The 23,706-nt window shown below is 47.2% G+C and overlaps 1 protein-coding gene across 2 annotated transcripts in view; it reads left to right on the top strand.

The window, feature by feature from the left end:
- MDFI (MyoD family inhibitor) overlaps positions 1 to 23,706 on the top strand; it is a 40,528-nt gene that overhangs the window by 12,398 nt on the left and 4,424 nt on the right. For both annotated transcript variants that reach the window (XM_032768835.2, XM_032768842.2), the window contains exon 3: positions 12,092 to 12,310. In XM_032768835.2, the coding sequence (XP_032624726.1) occupies positions 12,092 to 12,310 (219 nt within the window). The remainder of the gene's footprint in view (positions 1 to 12,091; positions 12,311 to 23,706) is intronic.

Here is a 23,706-nt window from a genome sequence, read left to right as displayed (position 1 = left end):
TGATACACCTTGATTTGAGTAAGGCTTATGTCACAGTCCCGTGTGACATTGTCGTAAGCAAATTAGGGAAATATGGTCTAGATGAAATCACTCTAAGGTGGGTGCAACTGGTTGAAAGACCGTACTTCCAGAGGAGTTGTCAATGGTTTGCTCTCAAACTGGAAGGCTGTATCTAGTGGGGTACCGGAGGGGTCAGTCCTGGGTCCAATACTATTCAATATTTTCATGAATGACTTGGATAATGGTCCAGGGAGTGTGCTTATAAAATGTGTAGATGGCACCGAGCTGTGAGGGGTTGCAAGCACTTCAGAGAATAGGATTAGAATTCAAAATCACCTTGGCAAATTGGTCTGAAATGAGCAAGATGAAATTTAGTAAAAACAAGTGCAAAGTACTTCATTTAGAAAGGAAAAATCCAATGCACAACTACAAAATGGAGTATAACTGGCTAGGGGGTAGTACTGCTGAAAAGGATCTGGAGGTGATAGTGGATCACAAATTGAATATGAGTCAGGGATTTGAAGCCACTCAAAAAAAGGCTAATATTGTTCTGGGGTGTATTAACAGGAATGTTGTATGTAAGACCTGGGCGGTAATTGTCCCACTCTACCTAGCACTGGTGAGGCCTCAGCTGTAGTACTGTGTCCAGTTCTGGGTGCCACCATTTTGGGAAAGATTTGGATAAACTGGAGAAAGTTCAGAGGAGAGCAACACACATGATCAAAGGTTTAGAAAACCCTACCTGCGAGGAAAGGTTAAAAAAACTGGGCATGTTTAATCTTGAGAAAAGAAGCCTGAGAGGGGATCTAATAACTGTCTTCCAATATGTTAAGGGCTGTTCTACAGGGGACGGTGATCAATTTGTTCTTGTCCACTGAAGACAGGACAAGAAGTAATGGACTTATCTGCAGCAAGGGAGATTCAGGTTAGATATGAGGAAAAACTTTCTAACTATAAGGATAGATAAGCTCTGGAACAGGCTTCCAAAGGAGATTGTGGAATCCTTGTCATGGGAGGTTTTTAAGAACAAATTGGACAAACCCATGTCAGGGATGGCCTAGATTTATTTGGACCTGTCTTCGTGCAGGAGACTGGACTTGATGACCTCTTGAGGTCCCTTCCAGCCCTACATTTCTGTGATTCTATGATCTTGGGTCCCTTGGTTTTATCACAACCCTCAGTCTTGCTGACATATGTATTGATCCAGCAAAGCCATTAGGGACTATTCACATGCTGGACTTGTGCACAAATGTTTTTCTGAATTGGACTCTTACTGCATTTCAGCACCTCAAGATGTTCTGTAACTTCCTCCGTGGAGAACCCCCCGCTCTTGTCTGTTTAGAATGTACGCTCAGCAGGGCTGGTACTGTTTCTTTGTGCATATACAGCAGCTAGCTTGTTGAAGTCTCTAAGCGTTGCTCTAATACAAATAAATAGTAATAAGGCTGCATTCTGATCTCCTATAAGAAATATCCTTTGAATAGGAATTTCCCCGTGACCTTCCACAGTAAAAGATTCAGCTAACTTCTCTGCTCCTACATCATCCTCTCTAATTCCCCACCAAACCTTCGCCCCTTGGGGGCCCGGGTCTCCTGTCATGCACAGGCAGCTTTACTGCTTCAAATGTACTTTGGGAAATGATTATTTTTGTTCATTTCTGGCTCGCTGTTCATCACATGGAGAGTTATTCTCGTATCTATGGCTGTCTTCATTGCAAATGAAGGTGTGTGTTTACCTCAAGAAAGGTGGGAGAGAGAGGTTTTATGTCAGTTTGCAAAATCAAAAGAAAAACTACCTGTGCCTTGTTACCACTAGGATTTTGCATTACGATAGCTCTCTCCACGTAAAGAAACATTTAGTTTCTGAAGTGAGGACTTAGCCATTTGCAGTGGTGTAAATCAGGAGGAATTGAACTGAAGTCAATGGGGTTTTAGCTGTTGTAGAGAGCAGAAGAATGAAGTGTCTCATACAGGAGTTTATTTCCAGTTTTAACCTTTCTAAAAATATGTTGTATTGTGTTATTCAAACAGCTGGTGTTTTAGCTATGTGCGTTTCCATTTTGTTGCACTGGTTTTACTTTCCTCCTCTTTAATTTGAGATGGGAGGTCTGCTCCGAGGCACACAAACTTTCTCTCCCTCTAATACTGGGGCCTCTCCGTGCTGAGACTTCTGCTATGTCTTGAACTGTGAGTGTTTCCTTGTACCATGCTGGGAGTAGGACATGGTTTGGGCCAAGTCATCTGAATGGTTTAACTTTGATTGTTGTTTGTTCAGTGCCTAGAGGCTGCTAATCAGCTCAGGGCTCCATGGGTGCTCTGCATATAGCCAGTGAGAGACCTTCCCTGTGCCAAAGGTGGGATTTTCAAGGAGCCAAAGGAGGAAGGTGCCAGATTGTATTTTATACTCTGTGGGGGTTGAATGCCTTAGCGTGCCCTTGAGAAGCCCTGCCTCAATCCACAGGCCAGACAAAGGGGGTGGGATAGGTTGTTTTAATACCCCATCTCATGGATTACAAAATTGTCCACAACAGGAGTTCTTGCAGTGATTCTGAAGCAGCTGGCACAGGCCATTGTCAGAGAGGGGCCTGCATGCTGACCGGCCTGCCTGTCCCTCTGCCTTTATGTCTCTACCCACCAGAACACTATAAATAACAAATAATAATAACCTTGGTGTGGAGCTGGTGAGTTATTTGTGTTTTTGCTAAGGAAGTAACTTTTTTCATAGAAACAAACATTGGTGACCAAACGCCTCGTGGTCCAGCAGCGAAAATGTTTTACACACCATCACTCAAGCGTGCCGAGAGACACTAGGGCAAACGCCGCCAGGGTAACCAGTCGAGGTATGGAAATCGGTGAAAGCAAAGCTGTGTTTGATGTGTCAGGAGCTCAGTGATTAGCTTGTGCTCTGCTGCGGTTTTCTTGGGCATTTCTCTTCCCCGCTGCCCCTCCTTTCTCTGAATATCTTTGAATCTGAAAGGCTTTAGTGCATTAATTTCAGACTGAATGTAAATAAGCCATTTGGATTTCTCCCAGTCGAGCAAACTTTCAAAACAAAGTTTTGTTTTTTTTTTCTCTCTCTCCTTCTCCTCCAGTCTGGCATATGGAATTGGAGGCTTTTTCTCGCACTCCCTCCACCATATTCTAAATTGCTTAATCACGTTCTAAAATAGTCATGGTCGGGGGGTCAGTAAACCATCTGGATGGACGCGGCAGTATATGTGGGAAAACCAAGAGAGATCACTCATTCTGTTTTTTTGCAGATAAAATGATTAGAAAGCTCCCAAACGATATATTGTTGCACAGTAGCATGATGATAATGGCAAGCACCTCAGTAGAGTATATCCTTGTTTATCTCTCCGTCTGCCATCATCCTTCCTCTCCCTAGACATCCCTGGGAGATTAAAGGAAAGAGAAAGATGAAGACAAAAATGGCAAGAGAATCCATGCCTTCATTCATATGAAAAGGGGACTCTAGCCAACGTGATACAAATGCTCTTCAAGTTTGGAAGGGCATAAGTCTGGATCCAACCACGGTAACTCCCCCTCCCTGTCCTCTTTGGAATGAGTCAAACCAATGTTCTAGGTCCAAACACCCCAAGTTTTGCAAAAAGAAGAAGTTTGCTTCGGACCTTGGCAGTAGAAATGCATCTCTAACTTCAGGGCACAAGACAACCTCTAGCTCAGAGAATTAGGGAGAAACTTTCCCTCTTTTATTTTATATAGTTTCTTGTACCTCCCTCATCACCAAAGCCTGAGTGTGTTCCAGTAATGTATAAACAGACATAACTAGCCTCTGACATGTCAGGAAGTTATTCCTGAATTGTCCACTAGGCGATTTCTTGCCCCTTCCTCTGTAGAAGGTGGTACCGCTAGCCATTAGAGATGGGACATTGGTCTAGCTTCACCGCAGCTCTGGTCTAGTAAAGTCGTTCCTATGTTGTATTTAAGACATGCTTGGGGCAACTAAGTATTTAGCGATGGGAAGACCTCTAAAGGTTCAGCTAAGTACCCAGAAGTGTGAGTACTCCAGGATTATGTATATGTAGACCAATCCTGACAAACACCTGTCAGGGATTGTTCCTGCCTCAGAGTGAGGGGATGGATTAGATGACCTCTTGAGGTATCTTCGATTGGGATATTGGCACAAGAGTCTTTCTTGGACACTTCCTCTATTGTGGGCCACAAGAACAAAAGAAAACGAAGAGGAATCTAAGAAAGTGTATCAGTCATCCTCGTGATCCTTGACTTGTATTAAATCTGAGGTCATTCTAACTTCCCTCTGAAGTCAGAGCAAGGGTTAACCTGGGTTAGCTGAACTTGTGCTGACTACAGCTTGTTCCTTGTTTACACATGAAGCTAAACTGAGTTCCATCCTGGTTCAGCTAAACTGACTACTGACCACCAATTGCTGGCAGGGTGCAATTTTTAGTTGTTTGCAAAAGAGTTTTATGATATGTTGACTAGATCATGATAGCTAAACATAATCTAACTCCCCCACGCATACACCCTGCACACCTTTTTATCCTACTCAAGACCAGGCCCAAATGTTAGCCCATAAGTTTCATAGCTCCAGTGGGAATGTAGTACCACAATAAATCCACAATAAATCCATCCAATGAATGGAATGCCCTTCTACTTGTAACAGGTGTTATTTTTGCACACCTTACATTGAATGAATGTGCCCAATGAAATAGATGAAGATACATGGCTGACACATTACTCAATGTCACCACATCTTCCTGCAGATCTTGCAATATTTGGCATATCTTTGTTCTTGAAGTCCCAGCTTCTGGAGTCTAATGATGTCGTGAACATTTCAGCTTTCCTTTTTTCTTAAGTAAGTTTCTAGTCCTTGTGGTTGAGGGGAAAAATCCTGAATATGGGATCCAAGTTCATCCTACAGGCTCAGAAACCAGAAGGCAAATGAAAAGAACATTTTTTAAAAAAAATATTCTCTCATTCTTTAAGCCAATCTCATGATTGATTGAGGCCTCACTCATGACATTTGAATGCCTATTGCATCCTATTGTCTCTGTGCTTATAAACAAAAATGTTTTCCTATGTCCAGTTGGCATTCCTTTTTTCCCTTCAACATATTTTAAAAATACTATGCAGAAGTTATGTTGTTTGCATCGTTAATGATGCACTACAGCTCCATTTTGTTATCTAAGCAGGACTCAGGCATGTACTTGTAAAATAGAAGGGGAAATCTGTTAACCTGCATGAAACCAATTGCCAGCCTGCTATTCTGCTTAAGCAATGGACTCTCTGGTCTTGGGCCTGACTGAGGCGCAGACTGTATCAGCGTTCATATAAAAGTGTAATTGGGGAAGATGCAGAAATGGCACTTTAATCAGTGGAGTAACCTGGTGATCAGAGCAAGGGACTGGACCTCAGGACTCCTGAGTTCTATGTTCTGCCTCAGTTTCCCCACCTGTAAAATGAGGATAATAGTTATCCTACTGGGTAATGATATGTGATATCAAGATGCCCCATGTGGTAAAGGGAGCCTGGTGGGATGCAACAGTTATATGGCATATACGTATCAGTATGTAACTAGGAAATGAGAAAGGTTAGGATCAGGCAATCTCCAATCCCAAAATGTCTGATGTTTTGTTAGCACTTAATGCATCAATCCCTAGTTGCTAGCATCTAGTCAGTGTCTGCTTACAGCTGTTTGCTGAGGGTCAGAGATGACCCTGGATTCTGCTGCAGGAGCTCAGCAGCTTCCCAGGGAGATCACTCGGAACCCCAGAAGATTTCAGGGCAGCCTGAGTCTAGTGTCTGCCTCTAGTGCCCTGAGCAGCTCTCTCCCTGGAGGTCAATGGAATGTCAGGCTTTGCATGAGAGGAAAACAACCGATTCCTGGCCAGGGGGTGTTGGGTGAAGGATAATGTGGCTCTGCCACTGACCTGCTGAGTGATCTTGGGCAAGTCCCTCTCTGTGCTTCAGTTTCCCTTCCCAGCCTTTGTCTGTTGTGTCAGGGTGGGATTTTTAAAGAAATTAAAGCTCCTAACTCCCATTGATTTCAGTGGGAGTTCAGTGCCTAAATACTTTCCGAAAATCTGGTCCGCAGCCCTTTGGGGCAGGGATGGTCTATCACCATGTGTACATCCAGCACTCAGCAAACTGGGACCCTGAGGTGCTGCCAATAATAGAAATAATTACAACAGCAAAGAGGTAAACCTGCATGGATTTCAGGGGTTGTTGAGGGTTGCTCAACACCTTGCAGTATCAGTCTTTCCAGGTGTGTTGTGCAAAGGATTATTGAGCAGATCAAAGTCCCCAGGGCTGAGCAAGGATAGGTAGAAGCCACTGGCTCACAAACACTGTGTGGGACAGCAAGTGCTGCAGACATGCCTTTAGCTCCTTGTCTTCTTAGAGCAATCTGATCCAGACAGACCTCCGCTGGGCACCAAAACCATAGCTTTGCAGATAATATTCTATTGGGCACCTTGTTATGCCACGTATCTCTTTCAGTGATGAAATTACGCTCTTCAGAGCAAGAAGTATGAGAGTTCTATTTAGCGTTATACCTGATGTCACTGAAATAACATCTAACATGTGGCTACTTCCTCCCAGAAGGCGTATAACTCCTGCGGTACCTTGCCAAGGGATGATTAGGAGCCAGGGCTCCTGGGTTCTACTCCCAACTCAGCTGATGATTCGCCATGCAAATGTAAGGAGGTTATGTCATCTCTCTGTGCCCACCTGGAAAGTGGGAATAATAATTACCTACCCATCTGTTCACAAGGCTTGTTTCTAAAGCGCTTTGAGATCTCGAGATAAAAGCTACTATATGAGTGTAGGGTGTTTAGTTAATAGTATTGTTTTCCCCTGGGCCTGGCTGGGTCTGGAAAGCTCCCAGCAGGGAAGAAGATGCATCAAAGAAGATGCCTTGTTGCAGGGTCCCTGGAGCCTGTTTGAAGTGTGAGCATGCCTGGGCTGTCTCCCTGACACCACTGCAAGGAAATCTGTCTGAGCTCCAGCCAGCACTAAGCTGTTAACGATGAGACACGCGTTAACTCCACATCATGCCAATCACAGAACCACAGAAAGTAGGAGCAACTCCTGCCATTCGGTCTCAGTGCCAGGAGAGGTGTTGGGGCTGCTTCGGCAGCTCACGTGCTCCACGGAACGCTTGTGAAGCGCATCACGGCGGCTCTCACGTGTGGGCACGCGGTTGAAGAGATGCCAGGGAGTGAGTCAGCGTGTCTCACACAGGGGAGAACCAACTTGTCCAAATTCTCTCCTGCTCTATATTTCTGCCCTGTTTGTTCCCGTGGAAATGAATCTAATTGCCAATTTCCTCCCTGCATTTCTCTGTATAGGAGACCTAGTGTTTGGTGTTTATTAACCACGTATGAACAGTGTGCAGCCCAGCCAGTTACCTGTTCGTCTACCAGTATTACTTGTATTGCGTTCGCGTCAATAGCCTCCATTGTACTGGGCACTGCAGACGCATCACGAGAGACCGTCTCTGCCTCAAAGAGTTTATATTCTAAACGGACAAAAGGGGCGTTCTAATGCCTCAAACACAGTGACTTGCCGTGTTCCAGAGCTGGGGATTTAAACCAGATCCCCCAAGTCCTTGTTCGGGGTCTTAACCAGAAAGCCATTCTTTCTCTCATCTGCTGGTAGCCCACCACTACTAGGTGGTAGCGCCCAATTATCTGGAAGACTAATTTTTCAGATGGTGGGTCCCGTCCTTTAGTCACTTGCATTGGGGTAAACCAGGAATGAGTTTACTAAAGTTACAGGAGGGGGAACCTGTGTATGTGACCATCAAGCCCCTGATCATATATTATTGTAGGCTTTTCTGAGTAGGCAATCATGTCTTTTCTAACTATTGAAGTGTTATGTCGATTTAGGGCACCCTATCAAAGTGTGTAAATAATTACCTCTGGGCCAGATCCAGCTGGCCGATAGCACTAATGTATGACAGTGTAATTCCATTCATATCAGTTCTGGGTTTACACAAATCCAGTGGAGAACCTATGATCACATGGCCTGAAAGGTAACCTCAGGATCACGTGTGACTAAGGGCTTGAACCAAAGCTCACTCATGTCAATGGAATTTTTGCCATTGCCGTTAGATCAGGCCTATAGGGCAAACTTTGCATGTCCTACTCAGGCCAAACTCCCATGATTGAGACCAGACAAATGACGCGGCATTTAGCTCTGTGTGGTCACTGTTCTATTTACACTCAGGTATGCACCTCTTTCTCCCATGGCTTGGGTTTTCAAGGAAGCATTAGAACATTTCCTCCCCTTTGCTCTGCTTTGAGGGGTTCACACACTTCTACTTCCTGCCCAGGCTCACTCTGAGTGTTGGACCCGAATTCTCAATGCAAACCTTTCCTGAAGCTGCTGAATTTCTCCTGGTTTCACATTAAAACCAGGCAAAATCAAATGCCTGTGGGAAAGTACTGTAGAATGGAAGAGAGCTGAAACCAACAGAGTTCTACAGAAATTACTCTAATAGTCTCAAAGATTTCATAGCGAATGAAGGTGGGGGAGAATTCTTTGCTGGATTCTACAGGGCAGTTTGAAAAACCTCTAGAAAGATCACTGCTTTCTATTAAATTCTATCGGCCTGTCCCATAAGGGAATTTAATCTTGATGTTCGTGTGAAACCATAAACCAGTCCAGATTTGCTGGTATGCAGAAAACAGCTGGGAAGCAAAGTCTTCGGCACGCACACTCCACCACCAAGCTCTGGAAGTGCTAGTTAAATTCAGGGGCGTACATTCCTCTGAACTTAATAGTAGGGCTTAGCTAGGCTGAAAGGCTCAAGGATCCTCAGCTGTATTTTTCAGCCAGGTTAGCATCACTCATGTTTTTGCCTTTCCTACCAGAAGCTCACATGCCTATGTTGACTGTCTATCTAGGTGCCTATATTGCCCCCATCCGTCTCTGAGCATCTCACCATCCTGAATGGATTTTATCCACTCAACAAGCCTGTGAGGTGGGGAAGGGTTATCCCCATTCTACCAGTGGGGAGCTGAGTTAACCATGCAGGAAGACTGGGAGCCAAATCGAGGTCTTTCAAGCACCCTATCCACTGGGCCATCTTCCCCACTCTCTTTGTTGGATAGCCTTGTGTGTACGAGATCGCCTCTTCCTCTGCTTTTCTCTCCATCAGTCTCTCGGAACCTGGTCTAGAGTCCCCTAGAGTCAATGCAAAGAGTGCCACTGAATCCAGAGGCCTTTGGATCAGGCCCTCCTCCCTTCTGTCATTATGGCCACTATAATTATATGTGTGAGGTCTGCCTCCCTTCCTCCCCGTCTGCCTCCTGCCCTGTCTGCATGCATGAAGGATCGTTTGTTATCTTGGGTATAATGAGGGGTCCAAGGCCTGCCGCGCTCTCCCCACCCTCTGCCCCTGCCCAGCTGCGTGTAGGACCTCTTGCTACAGTCAGTGTAATTATGGGTGCTTGGTCTAGCTTTATCCTCCTAAGGTATAATTTAGCTTTATATAAAGTGTGGTTCCGCCCCGATGCTGCTGCACCTCCAGCCCCTGTTGTGTAAACGGTTGCTATTCTGAGAGATAAGGGAGCATGGGGGAGGGTCAGAGGTGGATAGGCCAACTGGGAGGCCAGTGGAAGAAAGTGAGGGGGACTCGGCAGAAAGGGCCCATCTCTTCATGTTCGCAGGGTCTCCAGCGGCCTTGTCTGCATGAGAGGAATGAATGACCCATGTCTAACATCACGCGATCCCTCTAACATGCCCTGCATACAGGAACCAAAGCCGTCTCAGGTGCTGCAAGCCGTGCCTGGCTGCTGTAGAGTTCCCGCCCACCCCCAGGGCTAACCAGGACTGAGGCTGAACAATGTCTGGTCCATCGTGTTTTGGCCCATGCAGCGGGAAATCCGTGTCGCATCACAACAGCAGAGCTGAATGACGTCCCCGTCGGGCTTTTCCTACAGTGCCACTCTGGCCATCAAGCTAACTCACCAGTCACTCATGTGCTTCATTCTCAATGGGCCTCAGACAGGTGGTATGGATGAGGCTGCACAGGGCCTGGATTTGGGGGGATCTGTCTGTCAACTCCATTGCATACCTACCGACACCCCTGCCTGATCTTGTTCCTCCATCTCACTAAGGCTAGCACCCTCATCAATACCTTCCACCAAGTGCTGAGGGCTGCATGTCTGGTTTGCCCATCTCCTGTGGGCCAGGCCCCTTTGACAGAGACCTGCCAGACGAAAGCCAAGCCAAGGGGATTTCAGGAGCCTGGCAATCCAGAGGATTCTGGCTGAAGTTGGGATGTGTGACAACCAGCTGCTCAGTCTGTGTGGTGTGAAGGAGCTGTACCTTTCCAGCAGGCTTCGGGAGCAGATGGTGTGTGCCTGATGGCCTCCTCCTCTTTCTCACAGGTCTCGCTGTGCTGCCGTTCAGTTGCAGTAATTGCACTCCCACGTTTCTCATGCAGCAGCATCTTGTGGATGCCAGCTGGGTCTGTGGCAGCATGGGCTGCCTATCACTCAGTGCCCTCTTCTTCCCATCTGGGATCGCCCTGGTGAGATCTTCTTCAGAGCCGTGCCCTTCTAATGCCCACTACGGTTCCTGGGTCCTTCCTTGTGGAAGTACCCGAAGCCCATGCCGGCGAAGACTCCCACAGCATGGGACTTTTTATTCACCCTGTGATAGGATGCTGCTGTGAGAAAGCAGTGCAATCTGCTGGAGTCCCAGTGAGCTTCCACACAGCAGTGCCCTATCCCTGCTGGATAGAACCCCTGGCAGTGTGAGCTTCCCCACAGCAGTGCCCTGAGGGTTGCTAACTGGAGCTCTGGTAGCACGGGCTTGCTCCCAGTAGTAGAGTCTAAGTGAAAATGTCGATTTTTTTCCTACAAATTATCATGGGAAAAATACCCATGTTTCCAATTTCATACCAGGGCACTATGGGTATGGCTACCCTGTCCGTGGCAGGAGCCTCCTAGCCCAGGTCAACAGATTCAGGCTCATGCTACCACACTAACAATAGCTGTGTAGGTGTTGCCTTTTGGGGTGGGAAATAGGCTTCAGGGCCGGAGCCATAACATCCAAGTGCTGTCTACGTGGGTACTTCCAGAGCGCTCGGGTGAGCTCTGCAAGGCCGCAGCTGGGAGCTCGCTGCCATGGGCAGCATATGGGACAGCGAGGTTTTGCTTTTCTCAGGGTAGCCAAACGGACCTCAGACCTTGTGACCATTTCGAATTGCTGCATGTCTTCCAGGAACAAACTGACCTTCACGCGCACACGACATTTAAACATGAGAAAATAAACAGAGGTTGGATTTAAACAAAACCAAATGATGCACCAGCCTGTTTCTGAGTAAAACATCTGAGAAATGTTGTATGATTTTAAAATCTGAATTGTGAAAACCTGGTGGGATTTTCAAAATGATATTTATTGAAGCCTTTTAAGTCATGATTTGAGGACTTCAGTATCTCAGTTAGAGGTGAGGGGTCTATTCCAGGAGTGGGTGGGTGAGGTTCTGGGGCCTGCGATGTGCAGCAGGTCAGTCTAGATGATCATGATGGTCCCTTCTTGCCTTAAAGTCTAAGTGTCTTATTTAATTGTTTGTCCAGCAGTAGCGCCAAGTGCTCAGCATTGGCCTGACTCTGTCCTAGGAGAGTCAACGGGACTTTTACCATTAACTGCATGAGGAGCAGAGTCGGACCGTGCTGAGCGCTTCTGAAAATGCCACCCAAAATGGCCAGATTCTCAACTGGTGTAAATCAATGTAGCTCCTTTGGCGTCAATGGAGCTGTGCCTGTTTACACTAGCTGAGGATCTGGCCCTAGGCTTCTGAACTTTCTTGTGAATAGTGTGCCCAGGCTCGAATCTGGGAAACCTGCTGCCTTCGCACTGTTTAAGGGTTGTGAAGATGGAACGGATGATGGAAGAGGTGTCTCATTGTTTCCTGGTACTCCCTACTCAGTCTGTCCAACTCCATCTGTTGTCTCTGGTCTTATACTGCAACTGGAAGCTCCTTGGGGCAGGGACTGTCTATGTTCTATCTTTGTCCCACACCTAGCAAGGTGGGATCCTAGTCCATGGTATGCTCGCACAGATAATAATAATTAGAACCCTACTGTCTTTCTCAGATCAGGAGGAGATCTCGTGCACTTCCTCCACGCAGAATCCAGCGGTAGCGCCATCTGCTCTGTGCCACATCCCAGCCCCTCACCCTCAGGCCCCAGCAACGGAGGAGAAAGAGAAACTGCCAGAAGACGACAAGTCCCTGAACCTCCTGGCAAATGGAACAGCACCACCCAAAAGCGAGGCCAAGTCAGAGTTCATGGTCACTCCCGAAGCTGTGACATGTAAGTCTCTGCTTCTTTCCCGTGGGTTCTGCTGGGGCAGAATCGGCGTTGGGGGGCTAGCTCCTTGAAATCACAATGGTACCTCTCCCCTCACTCATGGGTTCAAAGAAACCCATAAACTATTTGGGGCAGGGACTGTCTTTTCATTTTTGGTATGTACAGCACCTAGCACAACAGGTCTAGTGCCAGGTTGGGGCTTGTAGGAAATACTGTAATACATATAAAAATGATGTCAGAGGCTCCTAGCAAGAGTGGGCACTATCCCTGTTCTTCCATTGTCCTCCCACTCCCAGATAAAAGCAGGGAGCTGTATTTTTATCCCATACACTAGTATGTGGCACTAGTCCAGGTGGTGAAAGTAGGAGTAGCATCCAGTGAGGAGGTAATTGCTGCTGTTGTTGTCCGTAGTGTTAACCTTACCTGCCAAAGTTATACGCAGGGACATGTGGGAAGAAAAATGAGGGACATGCCTTCTAACTCCTGCAAAATGCACCAGACGGGGAGAGCCCCCCAGAGGGACAGAAGGGGGAAATGGGAGGGTTTTCGCTAACTTTACAGACTGTCCCTCCTACACCAGCATGTAGGCAAGTTAAGTAACTAGGGGTTGAAGAAGTGGCAGGACCAACCTGCAGAGATTGTGGGGTTAAGGCTAAAGTGCATGTCTCTGACTGCCCCAAACACAGCTAAGGGCACAGTAGGGATGAGGATCTGCAGTTCTCACATGAGAGACGAGTCATGTCCTTTGAGAGAGATCTGATACCAGCAGCTCTGCAGAGAGACAACACAAGGATCCTCTGGCTGGAACAAAGGGGTGGGGCTGAGGGGCTCATGCATTGGGGGTACAGCTCCGCTGGGGTGGCAGTGATGAAAGCTGTGGCATAGGCAGGTCGGGTGCATTTTTTGCACTGTGCTGTCGAAAGCCTGCTCTGTGAAGGGTCAGATGACACCGTGGGAAGATGGCCAGGGTCCTGTCTGTCTGTGGCTATGCTATTGATCTGCAATCAGAGGGTCACTGCCGCTCAGGCAGGCGTAGCTACGCTCACTTTAATCAAGCGAGCGTAGCTATGAATAGCCATGATGGCACAGCCACCGGTGCATGCTTTACAGGCCCAACCAGTCCCCCTGGGTGTGTACTTGCAATGCTAGCCTGTGCTGAAGCTGTATTGCTGGGGCTTCTGGGCTGTTTTTAGCTGTGCCTGTTAGGTGAAGCTGCAATCATGCTTTGGAGCGCGGCGTAGGCAGAGCCTCTATCCATGCGCCAGCTTTTGTTGGGACAGGGGACAGTGCCATCGTAGCATTATGGGCCCCATTTTTGCCAGTGCAGACAACCAGCTCTATCCCCAGTCCCCTGAAAACACCAGCTGAGGATTTACAGCAGAACTGGACCCAGGGGCAGGCTACCCTCACTGTGCCTCGTGCTGAAGGTGAGGGAAGGTGGTTTATCAGGTTTGGGAGAAAGCAGGACGGTCCCTTGCTGAATCATTAGATCTGTTCTCTCCTGCCCTCGGATGCATCCCTGGCCCTGAGCCTGGATTTAAGGGTCTTGCCCTCAGTCTGCCCCTTAGGCACACAACCCAGGTGACCAGATGTCCCGATTTTATAGGGACAGTCCCGATTTTTCAGTCTTTTTCTTATATAGGCTCCTATTACCCCCCACCCCGTCCCGATTTTTCACACTTGCTGTCAGGTCACCCTACATACCAACAGTAAATCCCCTTTCGTTGTATAGTTCAGTAGAGTCTTTACTTTTCCAGGGGCATGAAATGGATTGAGGCTTCCCATTGGAAAGCCGGACAGTGGGGGCTGAAGCTCTCAGTGAGGTTGACAAATTGCCTGTGGTGCAGACTAGCGGGTAGGACGGAGGGCAGCCAGGGAAAGGATAGTGAAGTAGGGTTGATCCTGATGGATGGACAGGATGAGAATACGTGGAGTGAAGAGATCACGTGCTTCCTGTACTGTAGCTTGGAAACCTTGCAGGGATCTGACCTTCTGCACCTCTGAGTCACTCTACAGTCATGCAGTACCCTGCCTGGGGAGCAAGCTCTGAGCCTTCCTCTCTTTGCCGCGGATTGGCTCATGCATGCTGCCTCCGCATCAGCTCCAGTGCAGTCCGCCCTAGGTGGCTTACCTGGAAAGAGAGCAAGCTCTCTCTGGAATGGATGAACAACACTAGGGCAGTTGACAGGTACGCAGGCTGTGTGGGGGAGAAATTCAGCCTCATGCTTCAGAGCATCATGAGATTGCAACAGGAGTCAGGAAGAATTTTCCTCACTGAATACAACATTGGTTAACTGCATTGTGATGAAGTTAAATCTTTCCTCTGACTCTCCAGGCACGCAGCTGGAAGGATGATATTGGACTGGACGGAACAATGATCTTAGGTACTTATCTGGCCCCCATACCATAATATCTGAGCCCCTCATAATCTTTATTGTATTGATCCTTCCAGCACTCCCTGTGAGTAGGGGAGTGCTAGTATCCCCATTGCACAGGTGGGGAATTGAGGCAATTCCTAAGTGAGTTAGGTGCCTAAGACCCATTGACTTTCAATGGGAGTTAGGTGCCTAGCCCACTGAGGTGGCTTTGGAAATCCCATATTAACTGACTTACCCAAGGTCACACCGAGAATCTGTGGCAGAGCAGGGAATTGACCCCTAGATTAGCACCAGACCCCTGGCCCATCCTTCTTTTCTGATCTAATCTGATATAATGGGGCAGGGGGAGAATAAGCAACCATGGACCTGGATTTGTTTGTGTAACTTCTCACCTAGCACCAGGAAACCTGAGCTCTAGCAATGAGGCTATTTATGTGCCTTAATCCTCAATGAAGGGTCATTCAGCTCTAGAACAGGCTGTTGAATCACCATCATTGGAGGTTTTTAAGAACTGGACAATCCTGTCAGCAGGGATGGTCTAGGTTCATTTGATGAATTTCTTTGATGAATTAGTCTCTTTCCAACAGTCATGCCAACTCTGTCACTCTCCAGCTATGCCGCTTTATGGAGTAATTACGCCGGAGTGTGTGACAACCAATCAGGGTAGACCTTTGAACAGATGCTTCACATTTACCTTGTGGGGATTAAATACAGTGAAACCTGTTCTACCGGAAGCTGCCATTAAAAAGTCATCATTTTCCAGCAGTTACCCCACGCTGCTATCTGAGACCAACGTAAATCACTGTGCTTCGAATGGGAAGTAATGGTGGTATCTTAGTAAGATGGTGAATGTTTGTTTTAATGATGATCTCCACTAATGGTCAATCAAAAATCCCTTGTCAGGAAGATGTGGGTCTTTCCCTAAAAATGAAGCAATGATGAACTGCAAATATTTTCAGGCTTTCAAGACCAGGGCCAAATTTCAAACAGCTTAGGACCTAGAACTGGGGCCAAATTTTCCAAACAGTTGAGTTCCCTTTTAGGTACCTAAGTAAATAGCCGGAGTTTTCAGAATCGCTCAGCACCCAATGTGCTGAGTTGTTGGGAAAGTCTGGCCATAAATGTCACAATGGGAGCAGCTGGGGGCTGATTTCCTTTGAAAATCTGCTCTGTGGTGCAGGGCAAATAGATCTCAGGTGCATCTTGATGTATCTCCCTGTGGATAATACCAGAGGGAGGTGAAATGACACATTCTGAAGTATAGGAGAGGTTATAGCATTGGGATCCTGTAATTTATTATCCGAGAGTCAGCACTTACGGGGGAAGGCAGGAAGCTTTGGGAAGGGGGCTTTGGAATTGTGTCCTTGTTCCATGGTCCTGGTATTATCCCAGCATTGTGAGGGACTCAGAAAAATGACCTTCAGCAAAGTTGATTGTTGTTCCTAAAACCTGGTCTTAGCAGGAAGAGACACTGCTCTGGTCAGATCCACTCAGAGTTCCTGGTGACATGACTAGAGCTGAATCTACATAGTGCTAGAAGCCGCTGAATGTGCCATCTCAAGGTCCTGGCCTCTTCAGGCCATTAAATATCCAATGACAATGTCTCCAAAATAGGGGTGATAGTCCTGGTTTCCTGGACCATTTCTAACTGGTTAATTGCATTCTAACTCCCTAAATTCTCCTTGAACTTGCAATTGGATACGAGACCCTCCTGGACTCGTTTGTCGTGCAGTGTTGCACTGTGCTGTTAAACAGCTGTTGCATTCCTCCCCAGAGGCAGCTGCATGTCAGAGGTAGAATGTAGCCATTCTTCCATCTCCTTTTGAGTATTTTGGGATCCTTTGAGTGGAAAACCGCCCTGTAACTGTAAGATATTATTACTAACTCTGAGGGGAAATTCTGGCCTGGCTTCTCTGGTGCTCAGTGCTTACAAACAATTTAATCTGAGCAATGCAAAGAAACAGAGCAAGCCAAACCATGTACACCAGGCACTTTTGTAAACTCTGCCATTTTCAAAAACATTTAACAACTGAAGCTGTAGAATATTTGTGGGGAGTGGCTGGCGAGGCATGTCTGAAAATTCCTGACCTGTGCTTCTGGCTTTCTCTCTCTGGACTGCATCAGACTCCTGGGCTCAATGGGCCTTTCTTGCATCAGATTGAGCAGGGTTTTGAAGCCTAGCATATTGGACTCATACTGGACCATGCACTGCTAGACTCTGTCTACACCAAATGAAGGCAGGGACCTGGTTCCAACAGGGCAATAGAGACTGTTTTCCCATAAGTAGGTGAAAAAGATTAGTGCATTAGAGGAGGGAGTGTAATCTAGTGGATGCAGTACGTTACTAGGAATTCGGAAGACGTACATTGAATTCCCAACTCTGCCTTTAACCTGCAGCCAATTCGCTTCCCCTCTCTGTATTTCTGTTTAGACTGTAAGCTCTTCAGGGCTGGAACTGTCTCTTACTTGGGGTACATACAGCACCTACCACAATGGAGCCTGGATCTTGGCTGGAGGTCTCTCTCTGTGTTTCTGTACGGTAGATAATAGTTTAGTCCAGCTACAAGTAGGCTAAAAGTTGCAGAAAGATCAGGGGACAATCATCGGTTGTAACTGGATTCCTTGGCTCTGGGTTTGAAAGACTTCTGTTGGCTGCAGTGGGCTTTGGCCAGGGTTGAACTGAAGATGGGGCCTTTTAGAGGGGTGGGGCCCAGACATGAGTTAGGGTCTAGCAGGACTGCACACTCTCGAACACTAGTCTCATGACAGTTCGGAAACACCCCCGCCCACCCCAGGGGCTATTGTATCTTCTTGTCTCTTTGACAGTGGGAGAGATGCCATTCTAACAAATCACGCCTGGGGGAAGAGCAGTGAGGCCAGCTTCCGCAGGGAGAGCATGTTGGGAGAACTGGGGAAAAGGTAACGAGCAGCTGGGAGCAAAATTCTTATTAGCTGAGGCCTCACCTATAATTTTCTGATTCAGGGATTCACCACTATGTAATCTCACTTGTGCCCCTACGGTTAAGGTCATGTCAGCACAAATGCATGTTCTCAGGGGCGGATTTAAACTCAGCTGTAGAAGTTCACTTAGAGCTTGCGCTGAGGATACAACCCAGTTCAAGGGGCAGCTCTGTTTAGCCGGTTTATAAATGTATGTCCATGTGTAGCTTCCAGGGTTGAGCTAGCACTGAGAGACCCCCACTGAGACAGGGGCCCTATTGTATGTAATAGGCAAGGGACAGACACACAGTACTAGATAGTCCTTGTTCCAAAGAGCTTACAGTCTAAATAGACAAGGCAGAAAGGAAATGGTGTTATCCCTAGTCCCTATACACATGGGGGCGGAGGGGACAGAGTTAAGGATCTGATTATCAGAAGTGCTAAGAATCCACAGCACCAGCAGAAATTCCATCCTTTAAATGACTGGTCTAAGATGACACAGGGAGCCTGCAGCAGAAAGGGGTGTTGACTCCAGCCCAATGCTTTCACCACAAGACCATCCTTCCCCTCAGCACAGAGCTATTGATCTGATCTGCCATGATGACACAGTATAAGAAAAAAAACAAACCCAAAAATAGGCAGTTTATGCAATTAGGCATCTTGATTACATCTTGTACACATCAATGATGGTTTAAACATTAAAGAAGGAACTTGTGGAGTGATTAAGCCAAGCTAATGTGGCAGTTTTCAAAAGCAGCCACTGATTTTGAGTGGCCGCTTAGACAGTAAGCGCCTTAGGGAAGGGACCCTGTTTTTGTTCTGTGTTTGCACAGGCCCTTGCATAGGGGCATTCTACTTCCAGGACTGGGGCCCAGAGATACTATGATAATAGGTATGATGATATGATGATAGGTAATAATCATCAAAATGCCAGTGGGGCCTGTCAGAGGAGCCAAGTGCGTCCTCCCAATGACGTCAAGAGGAAATGTGTGGAACCAGCCCTTCTGGAACACCAAACAGCTTCAAAAATGGTTCCTTTTGCTTCCCCTGCAAACATTTTTTCTGCTAGGCCATGTGATCTTTGGGGCCATGTGATCTTTGGGGCCTGCTCCTGCTTCCCCCGAGCTCCCCGGGGGACAGGATCAGGCCTTCATTGTGACAATGGGAGAGCGTGTAAAGGTTTCCTGCTTTGGAGAATCAGCTGAAAGTTCGGATCCTGCTCCTCTCTGTCGGTGTGTACATTCAGGCTGGGGATCTCTCAAGGACAGGCGCTCATGTGCTTTCAGGTGCTTCTCCTAGCTGGAAACTGAAAGTGAAAATCACCTAGCACCTCAAAGAGGAAAAGGTTGGGGGATGGGAGTCTGATTTAATCCAAGCTTAGTTTGTTCTTTCCTTCGTCCCCTCTTCTTCCTTCCTATCCCCCTCTCACCCCTCCTCTGTCTATTCCCTTCCTTCTGGATCACGTCACCCAGTTGTTTGCACCTCAGTTTTCATTCCCACTTTTCCCAGCATGCTCTGCCATGGAGCTTCTCACACAGTCACCCTTCTTTAGGATCCAGTTGCTTAAACTTCCCCCCCAGCCTCGTTCATGCTCTAAAACCAGCCTTAAGCACTAGTGACTGCCTGGGACTGCCCCCGCATTATTCCCCACCACACACACACTATTCCGTGGGGAACTAACCTGTTTTGCAAGCCCCACTACTTTCTTGCCAGCTATTTCCCCATTTCTGCTAGCCGGACCGAGTGTAGTGCTATAGCCCTGCTAGGATACCCAGGCTAGGAGAACAAGATGCTGTTTTCTTACCTCCATCAATTTTGTTTTTGCCTGCGAGCGGCCTGGCATCCCCGCCAACGCGAGACAGAAGCACCTTGTGTTTGGCTGTCGTGCTCGATGCAGTCCTGGCCCTTCTCCTCCTTGCAGTTCAGGCTCCCTGTCCCACTGACGCCCCAAACAGAATGCGGCTACTGTTTCCCGGCTTGGCTCAAGGTGCCTTTGCCCTCAAGCCTTTCTGCTGAATCATCACTTGTTTACTGACGAAAGAGAGAGAGAGAAATGCAAAGTTTGGCACAGACATCGGCAGGCAGGGTTCTATTTATTTGGTTATGTTGTGGGCCGAGGAGATTGACGATTAACCTTTCCTGATCTGGATTCCAAATCCTGTCTCTGGTCGATAATCAGGTCGGCTAACCTCGCATGGGGGGAGGCAGGATTAAACTATTCTCCAGATTCCCCTGCATTGCCTTGTCCGGCCACAGCAAAGTACAGACGAGCAGCCCTTTGGCCCCAGCTAGGGAGATTTGCAAGCCTGACTTGTTTCTGCAGAATGTGAGGACAAGAGGGAGTCGCAGCTAAAGCAGATGTTTGTTTTCCTCCCCTTTAACGTCCAGCCATAGGTTGGGGATCCCTTTAGTTAGGGCATTAATTTGTTTGGAGAGAGATCCACAGCCCAGCTGGGGCATCATCTTCTTAAGCTCCTTTCTGACTTTCAGCCCTGGGGGATGCCGGGGGGGAGTCCAATGTGAACACACAACTCCTTCCTGAGGTCAGCAGTCCATTTGTGGCCCTCAGACAGCTGACCAGCCTGGACTGTGTCCGTGCTAGCCTTATTTTGGGAAGTCAACCTATGGGGGCAGCTGCTTTGAGGGTTGTGCTAGCGTAGTTCAGTCCAGAGAAGTTTTTATCCAGAATGTCATTTAGACCCTCTCTGAGTGGGTGGCATCAACGCAGTGGTCACAGCCCAAGTCCAGCCATGTTACTGCCATCAATGGAGCTGAACCGGTGGAGGGCAGTGCCTCCACCAAAGGAGTAACTTCATTATTTGGTAGCAGCAGTAGGCTTTTATCCTTTATACGGACCAGGTTTTCAGAATTGCTCAGCCGCTTTGGTGTTGAGCTCTCCTAAAAACCTGCCTTCTAGGCTCTCTTCTTTCCCATCCCGTTGTCATGAATATCTTATATGACCCCCGTCACCATAGCAATCGAATGCATTGCAATCTGGGCTGCGTTTATCCTCACAACCCCCCTCTGAGAAGGGACAGGGCTATCACTGAAGCAGAGACAATAAGGGACTTTCCCAGGCTCACACAGAGCAGGGTGTGAAACCCAGATCTCCTATGTCCCAGGTCAGTGTTCTAACCACTGGGCCATTCTTCCACCAAAGGACTCCACTCGCCCGTTTCTTTATTTTCCACTCCTTCTCCTCCCTCCTCCTCATGTCCCTCTTGCTCTACTACATCATCTTCTTCTGCACCTCTCCCTTTCTCCCCCCCTCCAACTCTTTGTGCCTCTCTTTCCCCCTCCCTGATGCATCAGGCCAGATCAGGGTAGCTAAGCCAATGGGGCTGCACCGAAGAGCCCAGCTGAGGATTTAGTTTCCAGCAGCCTCCTGTCTCCCTGTTTCACATGTCTGAGGTTGGGGTGGATTGGGGGCAGAACATGAAGGCTGCCTCAGCAGAGGATTGCCTGGTTATGCTGAAAAGGGATAGAGCCTCACAATCCGGAGATGGCCTTTGCTGAAGCCCTCCACAAAGGGTTATAGAATAATAATCAGCATGGATTTGTCAAGTACAAATAATGCCAAACCAAGCTAATTTCCTCCTTTGATGGGGTTATGGGCCTAGTGGATGTGGGGGAAGCAATAGGTGTGATATACCTTGATTTTAGAAAGACTTTTGCCACAGTCTCGCATGACATTTTCATAAGCAAACTAGGGAAATGCAGTCTAGAATAAATTACTATAAGGTGGGTGCACAACTGGTTGAAAGACCATACTCCCCAAGTAGTTATCCATGGTTCGCTCTCAAATTGGGAAGGGGTATCTAATGAAGTCTCATGGGGGTCAGTCCTGGGTCTGGTACTATTCAGTATTTTCATCAATGACTTGGATAACGGAGTGAAGAGTATGCTTATAAAATTTATGGACGGCACTGAGCTGGGACAGGGTTGCAGGCACTTTGGGGCACAGGTTGAGAGTTCAAAATGACCTTGATGGATTGGCAAATTGATCTGAAATCAACAAGAGGAAATTCAATGCAGACAAATGCTAAGTTCTTCATTTAGAAAGGAAACATCCAATACACAACTACAAAATGGAGTATAACTGGCTAGAGGGTAGTAAGACTGAAAAGGATCTGGGGGTCTTAGTGGATCACAAACTGAATGTGAGTCAGCAATGTCATGCATTTGTGAAAAAGGCTAGTACCAGTCTAGGGTTTATTGACAGGAGTGTCATATGTGTCCTGCTCTATTGGCACTGTTGAGGCCTTAGCTGGAGTACTGAGTCCAATTCTGGGTACCAAACGTTAGGAAATGTGTGGCTAAACTGGGAAAGAGTCCAGAGGAGAGCAACACACCTGATCAAAGGTTAAGAAAACTGGGCACGTTTAGTCTGAAAAAAGACGACTGAGGGGAAACCTGATAAGTCTTCACTATCCTTTTTGTAACAGCCCTTAAGATACTGGATCAGTTGTTCTCTATGTTCCCACTGAAGGTGGGACAAGAAGTAATGGGCTTACTCTCCAGCAAGGGAGATTTAGGTTAGATATTAGGGAAAACCTTCTAACTCTCAGGGTAGTTAAGCACTGAACCAGGCTCCCAAGGGAGGTTGTGGAATTTCCATCACTGAAGGTTTTTAAGAACAGGTTGGAAAAACACCTGTCAGGCATGGTCTAGATTTACTTGGCCATGCCTAAGCACTGAGGGCTGGACTTGGTGACTTCTTGAGGTCCCTTCCAGCCCGACATTGCTGTGATTCTATGAAAGGCCTTTAAGCCCAGTAGAAATGACCTCCCCAAATACCTTCCAGGAAGAACAAAAAATGGCTATGGGGCTCTCCCATGTCTCCATTCAAGTAAAATTCTCCCAGATGCTTCCATTGGGCAAGGGCTGTTTAACGTTCTCTTTATAAAAAAAATTCTCCCTGATGTGCAGAGCTCTAAGCAAGCCCAGTTGAATTGTACTTTCCACTCAAATGTCTTTGTGGGACTTAGCCTTGTCTACACATGAGCTTAACTGCATTTCGACCGGGGGGGGGGGGGAATTTCCCCTGCCCATTCCTCCTCCCTCTAGAATTTACTTATTTTTCTACCAGCTCCAATGATGAGCTTTGTAAAGAAGTCACCTTATTTATAGTGTTTGCTGTCCATGTTTGCCAGGAGATTGGCAAACCTTGCGGAGGCTGTCAAGCACAAAGCCTTCGATGCTTTTTTTGTTCCTCATGCAGCCTCCTGTGGCCCAACTGTGAGCACACAGGGTTGGGCTGTAGTTTAAACCTGTTCCTAACTGATTTAAACTAAATAGAAATTAACCTGGCTAAGGGGCAGTTCTATTTTTTTTATGACACTTTACCATGTATTCTCTCCCCCCTCACCCACCATGTTTGTAGGTGAGCTTGCTACTTATCTGATGCACTGGCAAAATTTGTGTCCCATTCTCTAGTGGGCCACTAGAGGCTACAACCTAATACTGCTGCCAACACAGGGAGCTGCTCCTTAAGTTAAAGGGGCAAAGGTCTGTGCTGTGCTCTGGTAGTGACAGTTGTGGGTTCAAACCCTGTTGATGGCCAATGGCCAGGAGTGGGTTACATAAGAACCCTATTCCTACAGGCCAAAATGTTCCCTCTGGGGTTTCTGAACTTTAGTTACCCTGGAAAAGCTCTTGCCTTACTGAACATCCGTGGGACCTGTGGGTGCTCAGCACCTTTGAAAATCCAACCACTAGTTTAGGTGCCTACATTTTAAGGAACACTCATATGAATAATGTTAGTCATCCTTTTTAATTCCCTGGGAGAAATGTCTCAAACAGAGACTGGTTAGGTCTTACATCACTCTCCGTCTGGTGCTTTATTCATTACTCTTTATTGTGTGCATTATGGAATGGGGTAGTTCTTGTGGTGTTGTGTTATAGAGGGGGACTAGACAGCGTGCACACATATAATGAAAAAGGGGCCCTCACACCCCACCCAGAAAAGCTTCCGATCTAAGTGCTTAATGGATGAATGTCTTGCTGGGTTTCTCTGCCTGTACCTACGCAGTTAGTGTGTGATCTTCTTGTGCACAATGGCACCTCTGCCTGAGGAGATGA

Source organism: Chelonoidis abingdonii, chromosome 4 (genome assembly GCF_003597395.2).
Source record: "Chelonoidis abingdonii isolate Lonesome George chromosome 4, CheloAbing_2.0, whole genome shotgun sequence".
NCBI classification, from domain to species: Eukaryota; Metazoa; Chordata; order Testudines; family Testudinidae; genus Chelonoidis; species Chelonoidis abingdonii.
This window is presented reverse-complemented; position numbering and strand designations above follow the sequence as displayed.